Source organism: Mus pahari, chromosome 7 (genome assembly GCF_900095145.1).
Source record: "Mus pahari chromosome 7, PAHARI_EIJ_v1.1, whole genome shotgun sequence".
Lineage (NCBI taxonomy): Eukaryota > Metazoa > Chordata > Mammalia > Rodentia > Muridae > Mus > Mus pahari.
Genome location: NC_034596.1, coordinates 28,509,767 through 28,531,955, shown reverse-complemented (window position 1 = coordinate 28,531,955; position 22,189 = coordinate 28,509,767). Strand labels below are relative to the sequence as shown.

General features: G+C 47.8%; 1 protein-coding gene across 12 annotated transcripts in view; it reads right to left on the bottom strand.

Moving 5' to 3' along the window:
- Nucleotides 1-22,189, bottom strand: part of Myt1l (myelin transcription factor 1 like) — a 402,403-nt gene that overhangs the window by 9,598 nt on the left and 370,616 nt on the right. For all 12 annotated transcript variants that reach the window (XM_029541111.1, XM_029541118.1, XM_021202071.2 and 9 more), the window contains 3 exons: nt 19,990-20,073; nt 17,976-18,197; nt 2,558-2,649 (listed from right to left, as the gene is read on the bottom strand). In XM_029541111.1, the coding sequence (XP_029396971.1) occupies nt 2,558-2,649; nt 17,976-18,197; nt 19,990-20,073 (398 nt within the window). The remainder of the gene's footprint in view (nt 1-2,557; nt 2,650-17,975; nt 18,198-19,989; nt 20,074-22,189) is intronic.

Below are 22,189 nucleotides of genomic sequence, written 5' to 3'. Positions count from 1 at the left end.
CTGTATAGCTCTGGCTGTCCTGGTACTCACTTGGTAGACCAGGCTGGCCTCGAACTCAGAAATCCGCCTGCCTCTGCCTCCCGAGTGCTGGGACTAAAGGCCTGCGCCACCAGGCCCGGCTGCAGAATCTGTTTTTAAGCTTTGCAGACTGATGGGCCCAGATGGAGGCCAGAGATGCCCTAAAATACTATGAAGCCTGGCTGAAGACAGGTGGCATTGGGCCAAAAGTTCTAGCAGAGAAGAGAAAGAGACAGGTCTGTGGTGGTTGAGCCTTAGGAGTTGCTTTTAGTGGGTAGAAAACAAAAACAAAGCTGTTGTGCCATAATAAGAGGGTAATAAAGTCAGGGATTGAGGGATGGAAGATTGAAGCTGAGAGCTGGCTGCCCACTCTCTCTTGACAGGCTGTCCAGTGTGAGCTGTCCTTCCTCTGGGCCATGTGTGTTTGTCCCTGGAGCATCTTCATTCTCTCCTCCATTGAACTGACCTTTGCCTCCAGGCTACCTCCTGCACTAAAGAGCATACAGTGGGCACAGATGGAGAGCAGCCTAAGAGGTGCTTGCCTTGGCCCCACAGGTGGTCTGTAAGATGCAATGCTAAGTACCTTGTCAGTGCCTGCTCCCTGCGTTGAGGTCAGTGCCTACCTTCTTTATGTCAAGAAACTTGGCTTAATAGGCAAGACGGTGGTGGGGATTGCCTGCACGTGTCTCAAAGCAAGCTCTTTATGCTGACTGTTTAAGGCTCTAAGGAAAGAGCATGCAGATGGGTCTAAGGCCTTCTGGGAAACGGAGACTCTAGTTGATCTCCTTATCCCTTAGACACTGGGTCATGGGACCTCAAGTCTCTAAGCTTGCATCATATATATGGGTATATCTCTGGAGACTGATAGACCACGTTAGGAATTATATCTGTTCCTGGCAGAGAAAAGGCTTCTCTAAGCACTATACTACCTTAAGGATACTAAATAATATGACAGATAGAAAGGCATGACTAGAGTTCATATATGTGCATACTGCATTTGGCCTTCAGCTGGGGTTAAAGGAGAAGGCTACTAACCAGTTATAGCTTAAGGTCTGGGATCTAACCTTACATGCCATTGTCAATGTAGCAGTTTGATGTGAGGACCTCTCAGCATGGCCTCTACATGTGAAGTGCACCCAGAGCTCTGATTTAGGATGTGTTATGCAAAGGAGACCTGGGATTCTACCTTTCTGGTTCAGGGTGACTCTGGGTTTGTGTGTTGAGAGTAGAGGCAGAACTTCTTGGTAGGGATGCCCATACCACTTCACTAGTCTTACTCACAGATTCTGCTTGCTGGTTACTGGAACCAGCTTGGGTGTGTGCTGAGCCATGGGTATTGAGGACATAGGAGGTGCTGCCGGCCTCTGACATCTGGTTTTGGTCAGCTCCTCAATAACGGACATGTTTTATGTGTTTCTTCTTCAACCCACAGCTCTAGTGTTACAGGGTCATGCTGCCAACACTGGCTTTTCTCCAGTTGGTCCTGGGGATCCAAATATAGGTCCTCATGCTTGAAGAGCAGTGACTTGACCCAGTGAGCTATCTCCCAGCCTGTTCTAGGTGTTCTTGAACAAAGACTCCTTTGTCCATGGGCCAAAACCAAACCCACATCCTGAAGTACCTTAATGTTCCCTGAAGGAGGCATCTCCATAGAATCCTGTCTTCTGCAAGGAACATCATGGTTTCATGTTCTCAGAGACACTAGACAGTGCTTTACCTCTATGCCAGAGAACCTGTTCCTACCAGAAAATCACAAGCAGATACACAAAGAAAGCATGCAGCTATACTCCGAAAAGAAACTCATTTACAGTCTGAGACCTAAGACGATAGGGCACAGCATCCCTTCATCTTGGCTGGGACCACCACTGCATTTAGCTACTGCTTCTCTCTGCACTTGGCTATATACAACTCCAAAGGTGTCATAGCATTGACTCTTGTGTTTGCAAATGAATTTTAGCTACGGGCTAAACTATGGATATGGGATCTAAGAGTCGTGAGAATAGACTGTGGAGTGTGCCACTGTGGGCTAATATGGCTAGCTGTTACTTACAAAATCCTCCCAGGACCTCTTATTTTCCTTGGTAAACTTTGTATATACATAGTAGCCAATCACCAGCAATAGGGGCTCTACTCTTGAACTGGACAAACTTTGAAGATCAATCCAAGACACCCCATTATTGAACATGCTGAGACAGGAGCAGGCAGGAAGGAGGCTGCTATTCTTGCTTCTTGTCCTAAAGCTGCTCCTAGATTATAGGCTTAGGAGTGGGGGACCAAAGAGAGAGGAAGAAAGAGAGTGCCTTGGTTGTTGGTGAGTAAGTTGACCCAGTGCTAGAGATCCTGGGACATGGGACATAGGGTGTGGGTGGGGCCTAATGAACTCTGCTACTGTGATCTCAAAACAGTGGGCAAAGCCACTGATACAGAACTGGCATACAGTGACATCCCACCTCTCTAACCAGCAGGAATGACCCAGGATGTTGTTACCAATGCTGGTCTCTGACCAATAGGAGTGCTGGGGACTCCAGGGTGTAGTTACCATTGCTGGCTCGCTGCTTGATAGTCAACATCTGTTCTCCAGACAGCTTTGCTTTCTTCATCGCTGATGTGGCTCTTGGACATCCCGATAAGCTGTTGATAAGAGATGGCTGTTAGCCATGGGCTTTTAGAGAGCCTAAGTTCTGCAGTGACAGGTGAGGTATCTCAGAGTGTTTATCAGTTCAATTGGTAGGTTAAGAAATACAGATCCATGGTGCTGTGTGCCAGCACATACATAAAAGGGCAACATGGTCTATATGTATATAAGCATGCTCATGGGCTGGTCATGGGGGTGTACTTAGTGTGGCCTCTAGAATGAGGTCTCCAGAACAGGTATATGAGACAAGAGAACACATGCTCTTCATGGTGTAACTCACAGAGCTATTGGCAGCTTTTATGGAGTGATTATATTCCTTAAAAGCTTGCTTCCTGTGAATAGCATCAAACTTACACAACAACTAGGTTCAACCTGATCAGAACAAAGAAGAGTAAGAATGTTCTACCGAGCTTTAGCCAGCATGACCCCCTTCACCTCATCCTCATACCAACTGTTTGGGATGGAGGCAGGTATAACGTCAACTACAATAATGTCACCAATATTTCTGAATGCAGACCTGTTACTCAGCCAGGTTTTCAGATGGCCCCTGATAAAATGTAATGTGCTTCTGCATCATCGCCATTGCTAGCTTTGGAACTGCCTCGAAGTTACACTTCTGGCTGTGTCTTTGAGGTTATTCCCTAAGAGTTTTTATTGAGGGGGGAAGAGCTATTCCAAATGTGGGTAATACGATTCTATACACCAGGACTCTAGACTAATTAAAAAGGGTTTTAAAAGGAGGAAGCAAGCTGAATGCTAGCATTCCCCTTTCTCTGCACCCCCAATTTACCCACGTGTGACCAAGTTTTCACCTTCACAGCCTTGACCCCCCCCCCCCCGGAGTAAAACTTTCTCATGTGGGCATGGGTACATTGGCACATGCCTATGACCCTAGCCCTTGGGAGGTAGTTGCAGAAGAATATGGAATTCAAGAAAAGTTTCAGTTACAAAAAGAGTTCAAGGCTGTCTGTGGCTATATGAGACCTCTCGGGAAACAAAACAAAGCACACTTCTCTCCCCTGGATATAACCCAGGCTAAGTCCACTGCCCAGAGTTCTCCCTCTTGGGAGTCTACCTGCAGCTACCAGGAGACATGAAGGCAGGAGACTGCTTTTGGCACGTTTTGCTCCTGAAAACCCACCTCCACACAGTCTTACCTGCTGCTGCTGCTTCACGTGGAACAGACATAGTCCTATTCCCATAGCCCCTTTGTATGCTTTGATAAATGCAACAAAGGTGATCTGTACAAGCAAGTGTACCACTGTGTACTTGTGCAAACATGAGATGGTAAGGCTACTGTCATGGGATGCCACAAACTGCTTTATGGTCAGATTTTCTTTGCATAGGTTAAGGATCTCATTCTAAAAACCACAGAAGTCTCCTACAGCCAGCCTCTGTAGTAGCTTCTTGCTCAAATTTACATTATCAGCATCATTTCTGTATATAATCATGCTGAGCTCAGACATGACGAGAATTGCTGGGGTAGGGTGCTGTTTACAGCTTTGCCCACAACATACATGTAATGCTTGGGATGTGCCAATGTAATTTGCATAACATCCCAGGGACAAGAGTCCTCTGCCACAGTGAGGTCTGTAGGATCTTTGTTAGATGTCAGCTAGGATCCAGTAAGGGGCATGTGCTGTATAGATCTGGACTAGTTCACTTGTGAAAGGAGAGTTAAGGTCAGGTTAGGACTGGGTATCATGTGTAATGACTGCAGGAACTTCTGCACATTGCTCAGTTGTCTGTGCTAGTCAGGTAACTGAAATGAGAGCTTCTGGGCTGCTGTTTTCCAAAGAGGGTATACCTGGACCCATCCCCGTTTCCAGGGCAAGTTGGGTATGACTGTGGGCATGGGGAGCTAGTTGAGCCTCCTGCACACATTCCCAGGCCTGGGCTTCCCAGAACACCACTTTGCTCCAGCCTCAGGCCTGGTCCAGCCCCACAGAGAATGCATCTCCCAAATTATGGCCGTTACTCTTTTCCCAGGAAAGCCTCTGGCCATTCTTGCGGCAGATTTTCAGAGGTCAGGAAGTTGGGCAGAGAGCTTCAGAATGTGGAGGACTGGGTTCCAGAGGCCTGCCTCCCTTCTCACATTGTACCCAGGCTGTTGCCTCAGGAAGGATCCTAAGCTACATGTTGTTTTTCACAGTCACCATCCCTGGGGCCCATGTGTCCGTCTGTCCCTTAATGGAACTGCAGGGCATTTACTTGGGCTGAATCCAACAAACAGTACACATCCTGTGCAATGGTTCTGGGACCCCAGGTCATTTCTTCAGCTCAAGACCAGTGGTTCCTAAGTATCCACACTGTCAGCTTAAGGTCTGCACACTGGTGTCTCCTCTCTGCATTTCTACATTTACCCATGATACTCTCAGGTCTTATATTTCTGCTCCAGCATTATGTATTGACCACCCAACTTATCTCACCTAATTATTTATTAAATAGAAGCATGTGCTTCAGGACGCTTCCGGCACAGTCTCCACCCAGTCTCACAACTCAAGAATCCCTGCAGCTCAGGAATCACGTGCCCAGACATCATACCTGTGCATCCCAGGCTCTTTCTGGACCAAGAGCACACCACACCAGGGATGTCAAGAGTGCTTTGGCAGAAGTGCTTTGGTAAAACTGCATGTAGTCAATGATGGGGAAACATGACACCAGATGAAATTTCTCCCTCAAGACTGCACTTTCACGATGCCTGATCTGGGTTCCACTCGTGAGGTCTCTAGTTTCACCTGCTTTCTCTCCAGTAAGGACTATAGAACCCCTTTCTAGTGAGTTCACGGGTCTGACCTACATTGCTTCATCACAACAGATATTAAGTGCTGCCCAGTGGCTCTGTCTATCAGCCACTGGTTCAAGGACCCCTGAAGTAGAGCTCCAGACTTCTTAACTCTTTGCAGTTCTTAGGAGAAAGCCAGATGCATTCTGGGCCACATGGCCTCAGTCTAGTTCTCAGGTATTCACTGTCCAGAATTCAAAAACTCTTCCTTCTTACACTTGTAAGGAGAAATAAAAGGGAAATAAAAATTGCCATCTCACATTGAACTGAGCTGAAGTCATAGAAATAACAATTTTATGTTGCTTCTCTGTCTTCAGTGAATAAATCTACCTGACGGGAAGGGTAAATAACAGTGCTCCTTAAGGAGGAGAGGCCTGGGTGGGAGTTTGGGCAACTGTATCAGGAAATAGCAGACCCAAAGAATGCTGCATCCTGCTCAAATAGCTCATTCAGTTCCTGCCATTCCAAACCCATGAGTGCATCTCCTTATGGGTCAAACTTGGAATTGAGCCCTCATCTCCTTAGCTCAGACCTCTGGGTAGTGTCTGATTCCTTGAAGACATACTGCCATCTGCTGGTTACTTGCTCAGTCTCCTCTTTGCCTAGCAGTGGGCCAGACTGACCCTGAGATAGTGAGTGACATATACCCATCAGCTTCAGGGAAGGAACATTTAGCCAGCCTCCATGCCACAGAAGGTAAGTTCCAAGCAAAGGAGCTCAGTCTGTTGTGGAAGCTCTTTCTAATAAAGACAGGTGGTTTCTGGGCTTTGGTTTGTAGTCTCAGTATTGAGAAATTCTGGGGAACCCATACTCAATGCCCATTTCCCCCATTCCTCCTTGCCCACGGTCCCAAACATCTGGTGCCAGACATCACTTAAGGACACAGCAAGGATTTCAGTGGCTACACAAGGAGGAGGGAAGGTCCCCAGTTTTTATCAGGACATTAGTTTCCTGGAGAACCTTCAGCTGCATATAGATAGCTAAACTTCCAAGGGTGTGTGTGTGTGATGAAAGTGAGCAGGACATGATCATGAGGAGCAAACATGTAATCTGGAACAGAGCCCAGGGAAACATGCAAGAAGAGGGTCTGCTCAGCAAAACCAGCTTCTTCTAGATTCAGACTTCTGGAAGTTTCCAAAGATGGGGGCCAGAATCCACTGTCTGTGTGAGATATCTCTCTTCTACGAGCCTTTACCATTTTGCATGTTATGTACTTGGGATCTGCTATGTGATCAATCACCCAGATGCAGGTTCTTACTCCCTAAGTGGCTTAGCCTTTTCAGTCTATGGAAACCCTGTCAGCATCCTCAGTCTCATAAACAAATACTCTTCCCAAAACTTGGGGACACTAAAGAGACTGGTGCTCACCTAAGAGGTCACTGGTGGAATTACTGAGCAGCAGTGATCACAGAAACACTAGAAGAGTGTCTAGAACCTTGCTAGGAGTTGGGTATAGTCACATATGAAGCAGGCAGATCTCCATCCAATTCAAGATCAGCCTGAACTACAGAGAGGCCCAGTCTTAAGAAAAAAGTCTGGTATGGTTGTTGAGTTTCACATCCCCATCTATTCACCTGGCAGTAGCAGACCGTGGAGTGGTTCTGAGTGGAGCAGCAGTCTCTGGACAAAAGGAGGTCCTACAGAGAGCAGGGGTAGTGGCTGACAGCCCCTCCAAGATGCTGTGCTACAGCATGTGCCGAGCACCAGCTTGAATCCTCTGTCCTCTGTAGTTGTCCGCATGCTCCATGAGTGACAGATGATTTTGGCAGGGTTCCTAGAAGATCTAGAGCCCAGACTTGGCTGGCCACTGTCTCCCTCACTTGGGATCTAACACTTTTGTCTAGACACAGAGAGAAAATCTGGCAGCTATTTGCCTTTGAATATTTAGTTGCTGAGTGAGGGCAGGTATGGAGGAGGTGGAACTGGGTAGTCTTGAGTTTGGGTATGGCCAGAGTGACAGATGTAGCTGCAGAGACAGGCAGAGGCTGATGGCTGGAGATATGACGTATCCGCTGAGGGCACTGGAGTTAAGGACAGTGCTCTGATGCTTGTATTGCTGCTACTATCATGGAGAGCACCTGGAAGAGCTATGGAAGAGGCCTAGAGAGCAGTGGCTGCTGGTGTAGGGGAGCAGGCTGGGGGACAGCAGGGCTGGGGTCATTCAGTGGGTACAGAAGAGAATGCCACCCCGAGGCTTGAGAAGTAGACACGCCACTGTTTCTAATTTCCCAGGCCCTCCTCTCCTCTCCTCTCCTCCCCTCCCCTCCGCCCTCCCCTCTTCCTGGATTTTTGTTTGTGATACTTCTATGTGTCAACACGGAAAGGTTGCAATTCCCAACTGTTTACTGTTTAATCTAATACTATGTGTTGTTGGAGGATATCTAGAGTGACCAATATCTACCTCTGTTGATTTCAACAGAGGTGAGGGACAAGTTTGCTGGCAGACTGAGAAAAGACAGGTTCCCAGGGAGAGACCTTAGCCTGAGGCTGCAGGGTCAGTCACCTGGATGGCTGTACCAAGCTTCCCATCACAGGCACAGAAACCCCTCTCTTGCCAGGGTCCTAGCCATAACTCCTACAGGATTTCCCGGAGAAAGCATGACAGGGGGATCGCTCCACTCCCTGATTGCTCAACAAGGTCTTCTTCTGGCATACTCAGGATCTCCACCCTGTGAACTTTTCTTTCCTGAGTTCTTTGGTAATATTCTTTCTTTATTTTCTCAGATCTCTGTTTTTATTTTATCTATTTTATTTTATTTTTTAGTCCCTTCCCCAGGAACTCTTTAGTGTTTTGTTACTAACGCTCTGGAACCATTCATTCTTCTGAAATATAGTTATGTCATTTTGTTATCTCTTTACAATTTATGCCTTCAATTTGGCATCTTAACTTTACACATAATCCTTCCTTTGTACTTAGGTTTTAGAGATAAATCCACCCTCTGTCCCCTTGGGTTATAAATATAATAGACTTTAATACCCTTTCCATCTTCACTGCCTGATGACAAATGATAAGTTTAACAAGATTTCTTTTGCTTCCATGGTATTTCTGGGTTTTGTGTGGTTGGTTTGTTTGTTTTCTATTCCCCTCTCCTTTCTGGGTTGGTTTGCTTCAGCTTCTGTCAAGAACTGCAGCACTTTCCTTAACTGGCTGTGGTTCTTGGCTCTGGTTACCTCTCATAGGTGCCAGTGACCATCAGCATTTCTTGCCTCGATGCTGGCTCTAGTGGGGAGCCAGGCTCCTTTTCCTGAGAACTGGACTTGGCAGACTGCAGATTCATAGGAGTGGTCAGCTGGAATCTGAGGCCAAGAAGGAGGTAGGGCCTCTCCACTGTAACTCTCAGACCCGCTTTCTGTAGAAATTTGCCTGTTTGCAGCTTACAGAGCACTTGTTCCCAAAGTTTTCTGCTCAAGTTGTACCAGGGTGCAGGAGGCACGTGGCACAGCCTTCAAGAGCCCACCTGCCCTGGTAGAGTTTCAGCTGGCCTTTACCTCAACACCCTCCGAGGCATGTGGGTGTGGGAGAATGTCAGCATGTGTTCTTGTTTTCCTTGTTCTTCCATTTCTTATTTCCACATCCCTGGCTCAGCTGCTCAACAGGAGGCTGAGCCTGAACTTGTCTCTTCCTTGCATGTGCCAGTGTCCGTGGGTGGGACGTGTTCTCTTTCTTCACCGTGTTTTGCAGGTTAACTATGAGAATCAGCCATGTTAGTGGTATCATGAGATCCAGTGAGAACAAGTGTGTATCAGTCTTTGGAGTGTCACCAGGATTCTCAATAGAGGTGATACATAAAACTTTCTGCTGGGCAATGTGTACCTGTAACTTCCTATACTGGTCCAAGTGCTTGTGTATCTCCATCTTGACTGACAGAGCTGGTCCCTTTTAAGGGAGAGTGACTCATGTACTTAGTCGGGCACTTCCTGAACACCTTGGCCTAAGTATGACCCTGCATGGGTTCAGGGGGTTCAGTGACCTCAGAGAGTCTCTCTATCCAAGGCAGGCTGGTTGCTGACCACAGAGGGATGTTCAAACTGTCAGAGGGCACAGCGACAAGACCCAACGGCCCCGAGAGCAGCTCCAAGTGTTTGTACCTGCAGAACAAGAGCTTGTCTCTGGCCAGGTCTTCATCTGGGTCCTCCCAGGCTGCCCCTAACCATGACTCTCACAGGCAGCAAGAGCAGCCCCCTTTGCTTCTCTCTTTCCCTGGTCAGGCTCAGATAGGCTTAGTATTTAGATTGCTAGATCTCCAAGTAGAAGGACCTGAGATTCCAAGTGGTGAGAATTGTTTTCAACAATAGGGTCTCTAAGGATGAGATCAAGTTAGTGTGACCCTTAATACAACTTTTCCCATATCAGACAACAATACAGGAAGAGAAGGACTTATGTGGACAAAGCTTGGGGGAGTGACAGAGCCCTTAGGGCTAGAAAGGGCTGCCTTCAAAGTTTCTGATATTTCCACTCTAGCCATGGAAGGAAACTTCCCAGTGCACACTGGTCCACTGGGTGGCCTTTGGAGATCAGTGCAGTCCCATCTGGCAACACATCTGGTTTCTTGCGAAGTGTTCCCCTGCTCCCAGTTTCTTCTCCTGTCTAGACAGACAAGCTACTTTTGCTCCAGTGGCATTGACCCGATGAGAGTTCCCCGGTTGCAGAGACTGCTCGGGTACGGACATAAATGGCAGGCGTCAGGGAGTACGGTTCTGGTGGTTGTGGGGATGAGGACGCTGTTTGAATTGATGGTAGCTATGGTAGCAGCAGTGATTGCTTAGGTGACTAACAGCACTACCACCACCACTGTATCACAGTTACAACTGCCACAGCAATAAACATTACAGCCACCACCACTGTATCACAGCTATCATAATGGCTACTGTGATAACTATGCAACAACCACTGCTCCAACAACCATCCCCACAGTCCCTACCATCACAAACGCACAACCCCTGACAACCAAACCCACAGCTCCCACAATGATAGTCACCACAATGACGTCAACCCCAGGCCCTGTAATAACCACAATAAGGCAAAACCCATCATAACCACAACTTCTCCACCTACCACGACCATAGCCAGAATAATCCCTACTTTGCAACAGCCACCACAACCATGACCATTGCCACTGGAATGAGTACCACAACCACTGCTACAAGCAGCACAACACTACAGATGCCACACAACCAAAACCACTGCCACCATAAATAGTATAACCCAAACCGCTTTGCCTCAGCCCTCTCTACTATGGATGCAACAACCCTTGGAAGCACCGAAGACACCTGAAACTTGCTCTCCTGTCGCCTTCTAGTCTGCCATTTGGAGAGAGAAGTAAATGTCTCAGTGAGAGCCTGCTTTGCCACAGTTCTGGGAAAGCTACACAAACACTCTAGAAAGACTGCAGAGGACTTAGTGCCTAGTCCAAGGCCAGGGAGAGCTGAGCAACTGCTCCAAAGAAAACATCAGTCCTACTTTCAAAAATACTTGGCTTTAGAGTGTCAATCTAAACTTTAATTTTGGAGACCGCCTGAGTTTCCTTGTGGAATTAGATTGAGATGACATTAAATAAGGACACTTATTTTGAAGACACTTATCCTTCAGTGGGGACACTGTTTTCAAAGATCCAATCAGACACGGACTCACAATACTCAGCTTCTTTTTTATCAAATGCTGGAATATTCGCATGTGGCATTCCAGCCTCCTTCCCACTTCTTTTTCTATGGTGCTGAGAACTGAACCTTGGGCCTTGAGCATACGGCCAGCTTTCTACCATAGAGCTATGCCTTTCACCTTAACCCTCTAGGTCATTTCTATTACTCAGGACAATGCAGCTGTTTCAGAGAGGGTGTCTATGCTTGCAGACAACCTGAGCTCAGTCCTCAGTACCTATACTGTGATGCTCACAGCCACCTGAAACTCCAGGTCCAAAGACTCTGATGTCTGGACCCTATAGACTTCTGCATTCATACATGCACAGAGAACATAACATACACACACACAGACATACACATAATAAGAAATAAAAACAAAACAAACAAACAAAAACAACAATGTATCTGCTGCGAAATCTGGTATTATATTATGCTGCTTTGAGAAGAATGACGAGAAAATTGTATCCACACTCAGAACAGAGGTGACCTGCTGTTGGTTGAATCCTGGGATGAACACAGACCACCTGAGGTAGTTGACTCCTGGGATGGAGACACTGCCTGTATTCACACGTGGAAAGTAGGTTCCAGGTGTTATGAAGCCTACCTGGCCCCTCCTCTATTTCTGCATCCTTCCCCTGCAGGTATAGGCTGCTGTGTGCATGTCCCTGGCTGTTCCTGCTCCTGCCCAGATCCAGGGACGCTTTCCCAGAGGATGGAGGCTCTCCAGCCTGTTCAGACCTGGCAGAGGTCCTTCGTGCACATGTCTCCTCCCTCCCATTCTCTTGCACACATCACATGACGCTCACCTGGCTACTATACATCACAGATCCCCAGCTCTGCATGGTGAGAGGGAGCAGTGTCCTGTCTTAAAATACCTGAGTCCTTCCCTCATAGATCCCCTCCTTGATATGTGAAAGCTCTATACAGCACCAAGAGATGCTGACGACGTGAAGGAGGTAGAAGTGAGCCACTATACACCCAGATATTAGGAACTCTCATTTCCCCTCCTCCCCCCCCGCCCACATTCCCTAGTGAGAGGTTTTCCTACCGAGGCTGCCCCCACGGATGCTCACACTGCTCCCTGCTCCTCAGTTTTGGCTTCCTGACCTCCACCAAGATTGTGCTTCACTTGATCCCTGGGTCATGTCCTCACTATTCCTCCCCCCACCTCTCCTGCCCTTCCTACCTCCCTGCCCCCACTCCTTCCCTCTCCCTCTCCCATCTCCTCTTCTCACAAATGTCCCTCGTCCTTTCACTTTCTCCCCTCCCTTTGATCTGGACTTAAGAAATGTCCACTGTCCTACCTTGACCCTGTTAATGGCCAAACCTTTCCCAGTCTTGTCTTGACCCCCAACCCTTCATAGAGTAATAGGACTACGCACGCTGAAACTCCTTCAGTTTGAGAGTTTAACTATCATTTAATACTCTGCTTTGAGGCTCTCTCAGCCATGTGCCCTCTGTCATGTTAGTCTCTTTTGGTGGCCCTGCTGGTCTCAGTGCCGATGTGATCTTGGTATTTTGCCCTTGACCTCGGGAGCCCACTGGCCAGGAGATGTTTTCCAGAGCCGTCCTGAGAACCATTCTTCCATGCCACTTCTGCACCTTATAAACCACAGACTGTATAAACCACAGTGTGACCAGATACTGATCTCACTAGAGATCTCTCTCTTACCCTACTTCTAGCTATCCAGTGGACATTTCCACTCTCAAGTGACAGAAAATCACAAGACAACACATTTAAGATGAGGCTGCCATAGCTTCCCTCTCTTATAGTCTCAGTTTGTGTGCCACAAAGTTCACACTTTTAATTAAGATTTAGTTTTAGTTTTAGTTTTAAGTGTGTGTGTGTGTGTGTGTGTGTGTGTGTGTGTGTGTGTGTGTATTGAAACTGAAATTGAGCCATTGCTTTGGGGGCTGCTGGTAAGAACCATTTCCTGGATTGCATTGCCTATAGACTTCAGGTCTCTACAGAGTCCAGAAGAGGATACTGAGCCTCCTAGAGCTGGACTCACCCGATGTGCTTGCTGGGAACTGAACTTAGTTCTCTGCAAGAGCAGTATGTACTTCCAGTGGCTTATCCATCTCTCTATCTCAGTTTGCATCACTTTGGTTTCTGATTTTTGAGACAGGGTCTCATGTATCCTAGGCTGGTTTTGAGTTTGATATACAGCTGAGGATAACCTTGAACTTCTGAACTTCTGATCCTCTCTCTCTTACTTGGATTAAAGAAGCTTACCACCATGCCCAGTTTATGTAGTCAAAGAGGCACCAACTGAACTACATCCGCAGCCTCCCCATCTCACAAAGTCCACATCCATGAACCTATTCCATGGGGGCTATATTAGGATACAGACTCTTTAATGAGGCCATTAAGGCTAAATGAGGTGAGGTGGTGGGTCCTGACCTGATAAGATTAGTGTTATAAAAAGAGGACTTAAGATTCTCTTTCTACCCTGTGAAGACAATGCAATCCAGGAAATGGCTCTCACCAGCAGCCCCCAAGGCAATGGCTCAGTTTCAATTTCAGGCTTCGACTCCATTGCTTAGAGAATGGTTTTCGTCCTTTAACATTTTGTTACAATTGCCAGTGCTTACCAATATGCCCAACTTTAAAGCTTAGTTCATTTCGGTATCCTATGCTCCGTGTCTTCCTAGTTCTGCTGTGGCTGGGCCCCATCGCCTCTTCCTCAACATTCCCCAATTCCTCCTCTGCCGTCTATCCCTCTGCTAGTCCTCTATGGCTTCTATGGCTTCATCTAAAGCCCTCAGCATATTTTATCCTTCCTACTGCAACCTCTCCCATCCTCTGCATTCACCCTGGCTCACACATTCACTGGGGATGAGATCTTTCTCTTTGGGGCTTGGGTTGCCCCGCTGCTGCACAGCTCCACTCCTCTTAGTCTAATCTTCTCTTCTCCAGAGAGCACATCTGGAGAGCCAGCTCTGTAGGCCACACCTGAACTCCTTTGGCTCTGCTGTTGAAGCATCTCCTCTCATGTCCCTGTGTGAAGTAAGTGGCTGATGCGCCATTTGCTGTTCGGGAGAGAAAGGGAAGATGGGAGGGAGGGAGGGAGGGAGGGAAGGGGGAGGGGGGCTGCTTTCCTGGTGGACAGAGTTCTCAAATGCCTGGTTTTCCAGGGAGCTTCCACAGTCTCCACTCAGGCTCCCCACTTCAAGCTGAACTGTGCCCTGCCTTTTCTCTGCATGTGTCCCACTCTATCTGCCCTGAGTCTGGGACCTTCATGGGTGTCTCTGAGGTGACTCCTTGAGGCCATGTCTTACTGCTGTGCCCTGCACAGCGCTTGGCCCTGGTGAACTTCCGAATGCTTGTTTGGTGGAGGTTACTTTATGTGTATACTGCACCGCACGGTGGTCTGGCTGGGCCTGCTAGGGCCGGGCTCTAAGCTTACCAGGGGCAGTGAAAGTCATTTTTCTGCCTGTACTATCTGCACTTCCTCCTCTATAAAGCCATGGTTTTCTTCATCGATATTTGATAATACTGACATTGCAGTATTATTTCCTAACTTCCTTTCGGGGTTTTTCCCATTGTCTCTAAGCATAGTCTTCACTTTTAGAAAGAACTGAGAAGCTCACATTAGTGGCTTTGACAACGACCATCCTAAATTCACAACCATTCAGAGGCCCCAGGAATCACGTGGCCAGCAGGCTAGACTGGTTCTCAGGACATAGATGGACCCCTTGGCCCTGCCAGTGTCATTTAGCTGCAACAGTCAGATGTTCTGACCACAAATGAACCCGTGAGGAAACCCCCGTGGAAAAGAGCAATGGTGAAAGTGAGCACATCACGGAGCACCTTGCACCTTGCAAGAACAAACACCTTGCACGGTGTACACAGCACGGCCATGGTGTGCTTCTTCTCCACACCACAGCTCCATCCCCATCAGTAACAAGCTGAGAGAAGCACCGTGGGAAGGGACAAGAAGATGCTGAGCCCCATGGAGTTCCCAAGGGACATGCACCTTGGAGGGGGAGACTCAGAAGAGGCGGTGAGCAGGCACGAGTTGGCCCCACAGCAGACACTTGCCGTGTCTCCGGGGAGAAGTGGGTAGGCTGTTTCCCCGGATGCTTCTCATCTCCATGGTGCCTGAGCCCCAGAGCTCCCCCTTCCCTCAGGAGCCTCGAAGGCACTCTGTGAGCAGCAGGCACAGTCTAGATTTTACTGTGAGAAGTGAACTACAGCCTTAGTGATGCGGTTAACCCCACCCACCCAGCCATGCCTCAGACTTGCTACTAAAAGCAAAATGGACAGACCTACGAGGGAAGCTCCTCTAGGGGCAGGGCCGTACAGAATGCCCCACCTCTTCTTAGGCCTGTCTGAAACCTGGACAGTCTGTAATCAAGGATGCTTAGCTTCAGTCAAGGTATGGAATGTTGTCTTTGCCAAGGTAGAACTGTGCTATGACTCACATAAGGGCCTTTTTATGTCACTATTAGCTGAAGTTAGGGGATGAGGAACTTTGTGGAGGGCATTTTGGCACGGTCCAAAGTTCATAAACATACCACTGTTGGGGGTTGGTCTGGTGCTGCTATGTATTCAAATGCTAAATACTGCCCCCCAAGATCTGGTTGCTATCCAACAAGCACATTCTCATGTAGACCAAATGATGTTGTATAAACTTTGCTTGCCAATCTTCTCTGGTTAAATCAAAGTGGCTATAGCCAACTACTGGAGCAAACAGAGGTGGATGGGGTTTTGGTTACCAGGGTGGGGGGCCCCAGTAAGGACCTGGAGAAGGGGAGGAGAAGAAAGACAGAGAGAGGAAGAGGCTGCCATGCGTGGAGATGGACCATGAGCAGGTGGTCAAGAGAAGCATGTCCTGAGAATAGTCTGAAGGAGCAAAATGGCAGCCCAGCACTCACACAGCAAGTAACCTGGGGAGCATAGCTGGGGATTAGCCACTCTTGCAGACAGAAATACTGACTAGCGACAATTGCCCAGTAATTGTGCTAAAGCTGATTAAATAAATCTATAGGGCTCGGTCTCCATTACTGGGGGGCTGGCTGGGTCATATTAAGAACTAAGAGAGTTAACTAAATATCTACAATAACATACCACTGCTGGAGACTGGGTCCTGCAGTGTCGCTGACACTCCCCCAGACACAGATGCACACACATGTTTGAAGAGGGGAGGCAGTGTCCTCAGCCTTCTTTGCAGTGTTTGAATCTAAGGTTGGCAGGTGGTGGTAACTGGTGCGAGGCTAGCCCTGGAGAGGGAAGGCAGCTGGGTACAAGCAGGGGTGTTGTCCCGCTATCTGCTGGCCCCAGGCATGCTATGAACAGATGGGTCTTCTTGTGTCTACACAAGAGCCTGTTTGTATAAACAGGAGAACTAGCTGCCCAGGCCTGGTTGTAGGTGATATGCATATGTGTACACACATACATATTGTTGTATAAGAGCAATTCTGAGAAAAAGCAAGACCATGAGCCTTGGAGCCCTGGAAGGTAGTTGGCTAAGTATAGTATGGCAAAGACTTTTAATTTTTTTACAAAGTAATTGGGCCATTGAGTTTTTCTACCTGAGCAGGCTATCTTTTTACTTTTTACTGCCCCCTGTCTGTATATGTGCATATGCATGTGTATGTTGTATGTGACTATGAAAGGTGTGCATACGTGGGAGTACACAGGAGCCAGAGGACCCTGGGTGTCCCACTCCATTACTCTCCACCTTGTTACTTTGAGGCAGGGTCTCTCTCTGGACCTGGAGCTCAGGGAAGGTTAGGCTGACAATGAACAGGCCCCAGTAATCCCCTCATTGCCAGAGTTACCACTCTCACACATGCATACGCGTGAACACACACATACACCACATGCACACACACCCAGGAACAGGCCTTACTTGTTGCATGGGTGTTGTGATTCAAACTCAGGTCTTTATGCCTGCACAGCAAGTGTTTTTATCCACCGAGTCATCTCTCCAGTCCAGGAATTTGTTCAATAACAAAAAATACTTCAAAATATTCAGGCTCTGTGTCACATACTCTTGAAGGAAGCATTATTTCTTTGGCCCGCATATCAATGCCTGCTTATTATTTGAGGTAGTTTTATACAGAACCAGGTGTGTGTGTGATACTTGCAGGCAAGACTCACCACAGAGCATCAGCAAGGGGACCACTGTGACTCCTCCCCAAGGGGCAGCCACTGACACTGTGCAGTGTGGATTCCTGATGCTCAGGCACCAAGGTTAATGGCTCCTGCTGGTTTTCCTGTGGGTCTGGCTACCATTGGACCCACTGCTTTCCCAAGGTCCAGGATACATCACAGAACAGGCCTCTTTTGCAATAATTGAATCGTGGTTCTACTTAAACAAATAAAAATGGATGGGGTTGACAGAATCTCTGGGGACCTGACAGGGACCTAGTACAAGGCCACTGTTATCGCCCTGATATCTGCTGGTGACAAGCAACAACCTCTTTTCCCAGGAGGGGGTTACTTTGGAATTCTAAGCAAGACATATTTCAGTCTACAGTTATCTATGTATGTGTTCCTGGGCTACATGTAAGATAAAGTCTGCTTTTTACTGTGAATCCTGACTTGGAAGGAAGGAAGGAAGGAAGGAAGGAAGGAAGGAAGGGGAAGGGGAAGGGGAAGGGGAAGGGGAAGGGAAGGAAGGAAAGGAGGGAAGAAGAGAGAGAGGGAGGGAGGGAGGGAGGGAGGGGGGAGGGAAGGGGAAGAAGGAAAACAAACCATGGTCCTAGTAGACAGACACAGTTAAATGGCTTGTGCTTTGAGTTAAATTTGAAGTTTTGTACATCTTTCCCCAGATCTCCACATTTTGTTAGTTTGGTAGATTTTTGGTCTTGCTTTCTTATCATGGATGTTGAGAGAGTCAGCCACTGTAGCTTAAAAGTGTGCTGGCCACGTGCAAAGGGACTCACCTGCGGTGTGTGAGGAAGCTGCCACTGACATGTCCTGACCCATCACACCCGGGGGTAGGGCAGGACATGCCCTCCGTCTTGACCGACTTCCAGGAGAACTGGGAGCCATTAAGGTACCCATCTTTCTGCCTCTTGGCCGCCAAGGGGCACCCGGAAGCGCTTCGGTGGGATGCATACTTCCCAGTGATGTGTCCCTGACCGTCACAGCCAGGTACTGGACACCTGAATAACAGACAGGAGGCAAAACTTCATTGTTGTTACCATCTTGAGCATCGTGGACTCTGTAACAGTTACCCCACATGAAGGAAAACCAAACCAAACCAAACCCAAACCATCCATGCTCTCCTGGACAGGAGAAAAGAGAACAGGAAGGATACAGGAAGAGCCATATGTGGTGGCACACACCAGTGATTTAAGGTGGCAGGAGGAGCAGAACAACAAAAAGACCTAGAACCACACCCCCTAGTGGTGATACGTGGCATTTCACCCTTTTAGAAATGGACACCAGGGACAGACCAGCAGTTCTCATGTCCTGATTTAGAAGATGTGGTGGCTCTCACACAAGGAACTCTGGTGAGATACATGTGTCTGCAGAAAATGCCACTTTTGGACAGAATTTCTGGTGGTAAAGTGCAAAGCCAATGGGTCAGTGTAGGTGTTCAGTTATTCTATGCTGACCAAAAGGCTCTCTCTCTTATCAAGCAGCATTCTCTCAGGGTTAGGAAGTGCCTCTGTGGTTGTGCTCTCTCTCTGGGGACACAAAGTAACCTTTCAGTTAGATGAGACTGCTACCTCAGGAGAAGCATGGGTGGCTCAAAGTGGAAGGTGCAGGAAGCCCAGGAGCTTTAGGTCGCCATCTGGGATTGTGTTGCTCATTGCTTGTATGGGAAGAGCCCAGACTCAGCCAACCAAGTGTCCCAGTGCACCTCAGAGAGGGCCAAGGCTGACCTCCTGACCCTGCTGCCCAGGGCTGAGTGTCTGCTTGTATTTTCTCCGTCCCCCTCCCTCTCCCCCTCCCTCCCTCCCTGTCTCCTTCTCTCCCTCTCTCCCTCCCTTCACTCCCCTCCTCCTTCCTCCCTCCCCTGCTCCTCCCTCTGTCCCTCCCTCCTTCTCTCCCATCCCCTTTTCTCTCTCCTTCCTTCCTTCCTTCCTTCCTTCCTTCCTTCCTTCCTTCCTTCCTTCCTTCCTTCCTTCATTCTTGCTTGCTTGCTTGCTTGCTTGCTTGCTTGCTTGCTTGCTTGCTTGCTTGCTTGCTTGCTTTTGACAGGGTCTCTTGTAGCCCAGGCTAGCTTGAAGAACTAGTTATATTGCTGATTATGACTGAGAACTTCTGACTCTCCTATCTTCATCATCGCCCATTCTCATTTATGCTGTGCTGAGTTTTGAGCCTCATGCATGCTAGACAAGCACCCTAACAAATAAGCTGTATTGCAAACCCACATTTCTTTTTCAATAGCAAAATTTAGATTCCACAGAATCCATGCTATTGTTTATTGTGATATATTTTAGTTTATCTTAATGACCTATGCCTTCATTGATTTTTATTTGTGGTAAAACTTAGCTCTAAAAGTACTTGTATAGATCACTTTAATACAGACCCACCAGGTTTACCATGTGAGGCTTGGAACCCTGGGAGGGAGGGAAAGCAGGGGACTAGAAGGTGAGAATGAAATGCAAGCAGAGCCACCAGCCCTTTGGGTGGCAGAGGAAGGTGCTAGGCAGCTTCCTCCCAAGCATGCCTCAGGGGAGGAAAGGCACTTTTGCTAGTCTCATAAAGCTGCATGCTGGCAGGGAATTTGGTGTTATGTGTGCAGTCCCAGAGCTCCCGGGACAGTAGTGTTTCTTGAGATTTGGGTCACTGAAACATCACTTGGGGCTGGACACCTGTAACTTCGAGGCTAGTTCACAGATGCACTTTGGTTTAGGTTAATCACCTCAGCAGATGCCTTCTAGAACCTGCCAGCTCCTTTTCCCATGGCTGTTCAGTGGGTGTGTACCTTGCTGGCCCCCATACCTGATTGGCTCCTGGTCTTCCTTGTCCTCTTTGCTCTGTGCTATCCGGATGCCACTCTTCTTTGCTCTTGGGCACCCAGAAAGGCTGAAGGAGAGACAGGTTTCAGAGACACAGAGCACTGACACTTGAATAACACTTCCTCACCAGTGACCTGAGCCTCTACAGCCTGAGATTTGGGGGTGGATTAAAACTGTAATGAGAGGGTCATCCTGGACACAGCCCTGTGTCCTCCCAATGTCTTTGTGCAATCTGTCAGTTCCCTCTCAAGGAGGTTAAGAGCCTTGGGTGATCTAGGTGCTGTGGACATGAGGAACGGCCTGCCTGAAAAATGGGGACATCGAGGACAAATTGGAAAAGATTGTGGTGGTGATTCTGTGGATGAATGTGGAGCAGTGGGGAGGAAGGGAGGAAGGAACAAAGAGAGGAAGGGGACACATGGTGAGGTGACATGAAGGGCAGTCAGGCCCTTGTTGATGCAGTGAAGAGTTCTGCAGCACAGTACTGGGAGCCAGTTCACCTCATTCGAGTATGGACTTCTGGTTGTATCTGCAGAAGGATGCTGGAGTCGGAAAATGTTTGTTTACATTCAAGGTTTTGGACATAGAGGCTTAGGAGATTTTCTCAAGGAACGTTCATGTGCTAGGACCCTCTGAGGATCTCTCCCTACATCTAAATACCTCATGCTAGGACACACTGTGTGGGCTTTGCCCATGCACAGCTTGTGAGTCTGCCTCAACTGTCCCAACTCATTCCTCTGTCACCTCTAGCTTAGTGCCACATGATGGCTTTCTTCCCTGGACCTTCACCTTCTTGTCAGCCTCATGTGTGTTAGTCTGCCATCCTTCTCATGAACTTGGCCTCTGCATGGAAATCACATCTATGAAGAAGCCCTTGACTTTCTCTTGCTCACCTGTCCCTCCACCAAAAGCTCCTCTAAGAGGCTGGTCCCAAAGATATGTGAGACACCTTGTATTCATTTGGGTATTTAATACCTACTCAAGGCCTTGCACAGAGCCTGTGATAGTCAAGTATTTGCTGAGTGTAGCAGTATAATGGGAAGGATGGGTTTCTACCTACAGCTGAGCCCCAAAGCCCCCAAGGCCACAGTCAAGGACTTCCAGTGACTCACTACTCTTTTTGTTTTTGCTTTTCTTTTGTTTGATACACACACACACACACACACACACACACACACACTCATGTTGCATCAATTTAGTTTGTAGCCTGTGATGATCTTGAATGTATCACGCTTACTCTCCATCTTGTCAGTACTGTGATCCCGAGATTTCAGGCGTGCTAAGCATCAGATCATGATGTGGCCACTCTGTGTTGAATGTATTTGTATATATGCTCAAAGGGCTCGTGCTGGGAAGATGACCAGTGTGCCACCATTCCTAGCTTGGGGGATGCAGAACTTACCTCATCCTGAAAACCAATCCCCTACCCAACTCACTCTTCTGCCTGAAGCTGCCCAAGGTCCCTCCAAGGTTTGTGCATCTCCCTATCTCTTTCCTCATAGATTAGGATAGAACTTTCTTGGTTATCACTGTTTCTTGACCTCTAGAATATAGTATATGATCAATAAATATCTGTGGAACTCTACATTCCTGGCTGACATTTGGAATCAGGCTATAAATTACTAAGTAGTTCCAAATCGGAGACTGTGTTTCCCACAAGTCACTACTCTTGGCTCAGAGACTCATTAGATATTTATATGTTTTTACTTGAAACTGTATACATTTGAAATATGTGACAACCACAGAAGGTTTTGGTAGAAGATGTCAACATGTTGCATTGATGTTCATTCACATCTCTAAGCAAATCAGGGTCAGACAGGCGACAGTCAACTTTTTAAGCAAGCTAGTTTTGTTTGGCATGACAACGAACTTCCCTGTTCAAATCCATCCCAAAGAAAGAACTAGAAGTCTCTAGATTGCTGTTGTCGTTGAATTTTGCCCACTGCTCTGTCTCCTGCCTTATGAGGGACGTAAGTCTGAGTTGGGGCTCCTGCTTTCCTCCGTTGTTCTTCTCATCCGGAGGTTGCTGCTTCATGGAATGAAGTGCTACATGGTCCTCAAACTGAAAATGGCTCATCTGGGGCTTTTCCTGAATTGTAGGCATTTTTTTAAAACTAGATATGCTGTTGTAATACCTGATTTCTTAGGGTAGAGGGACAGAGTAGGGTGGGCCTTAGCCAGCT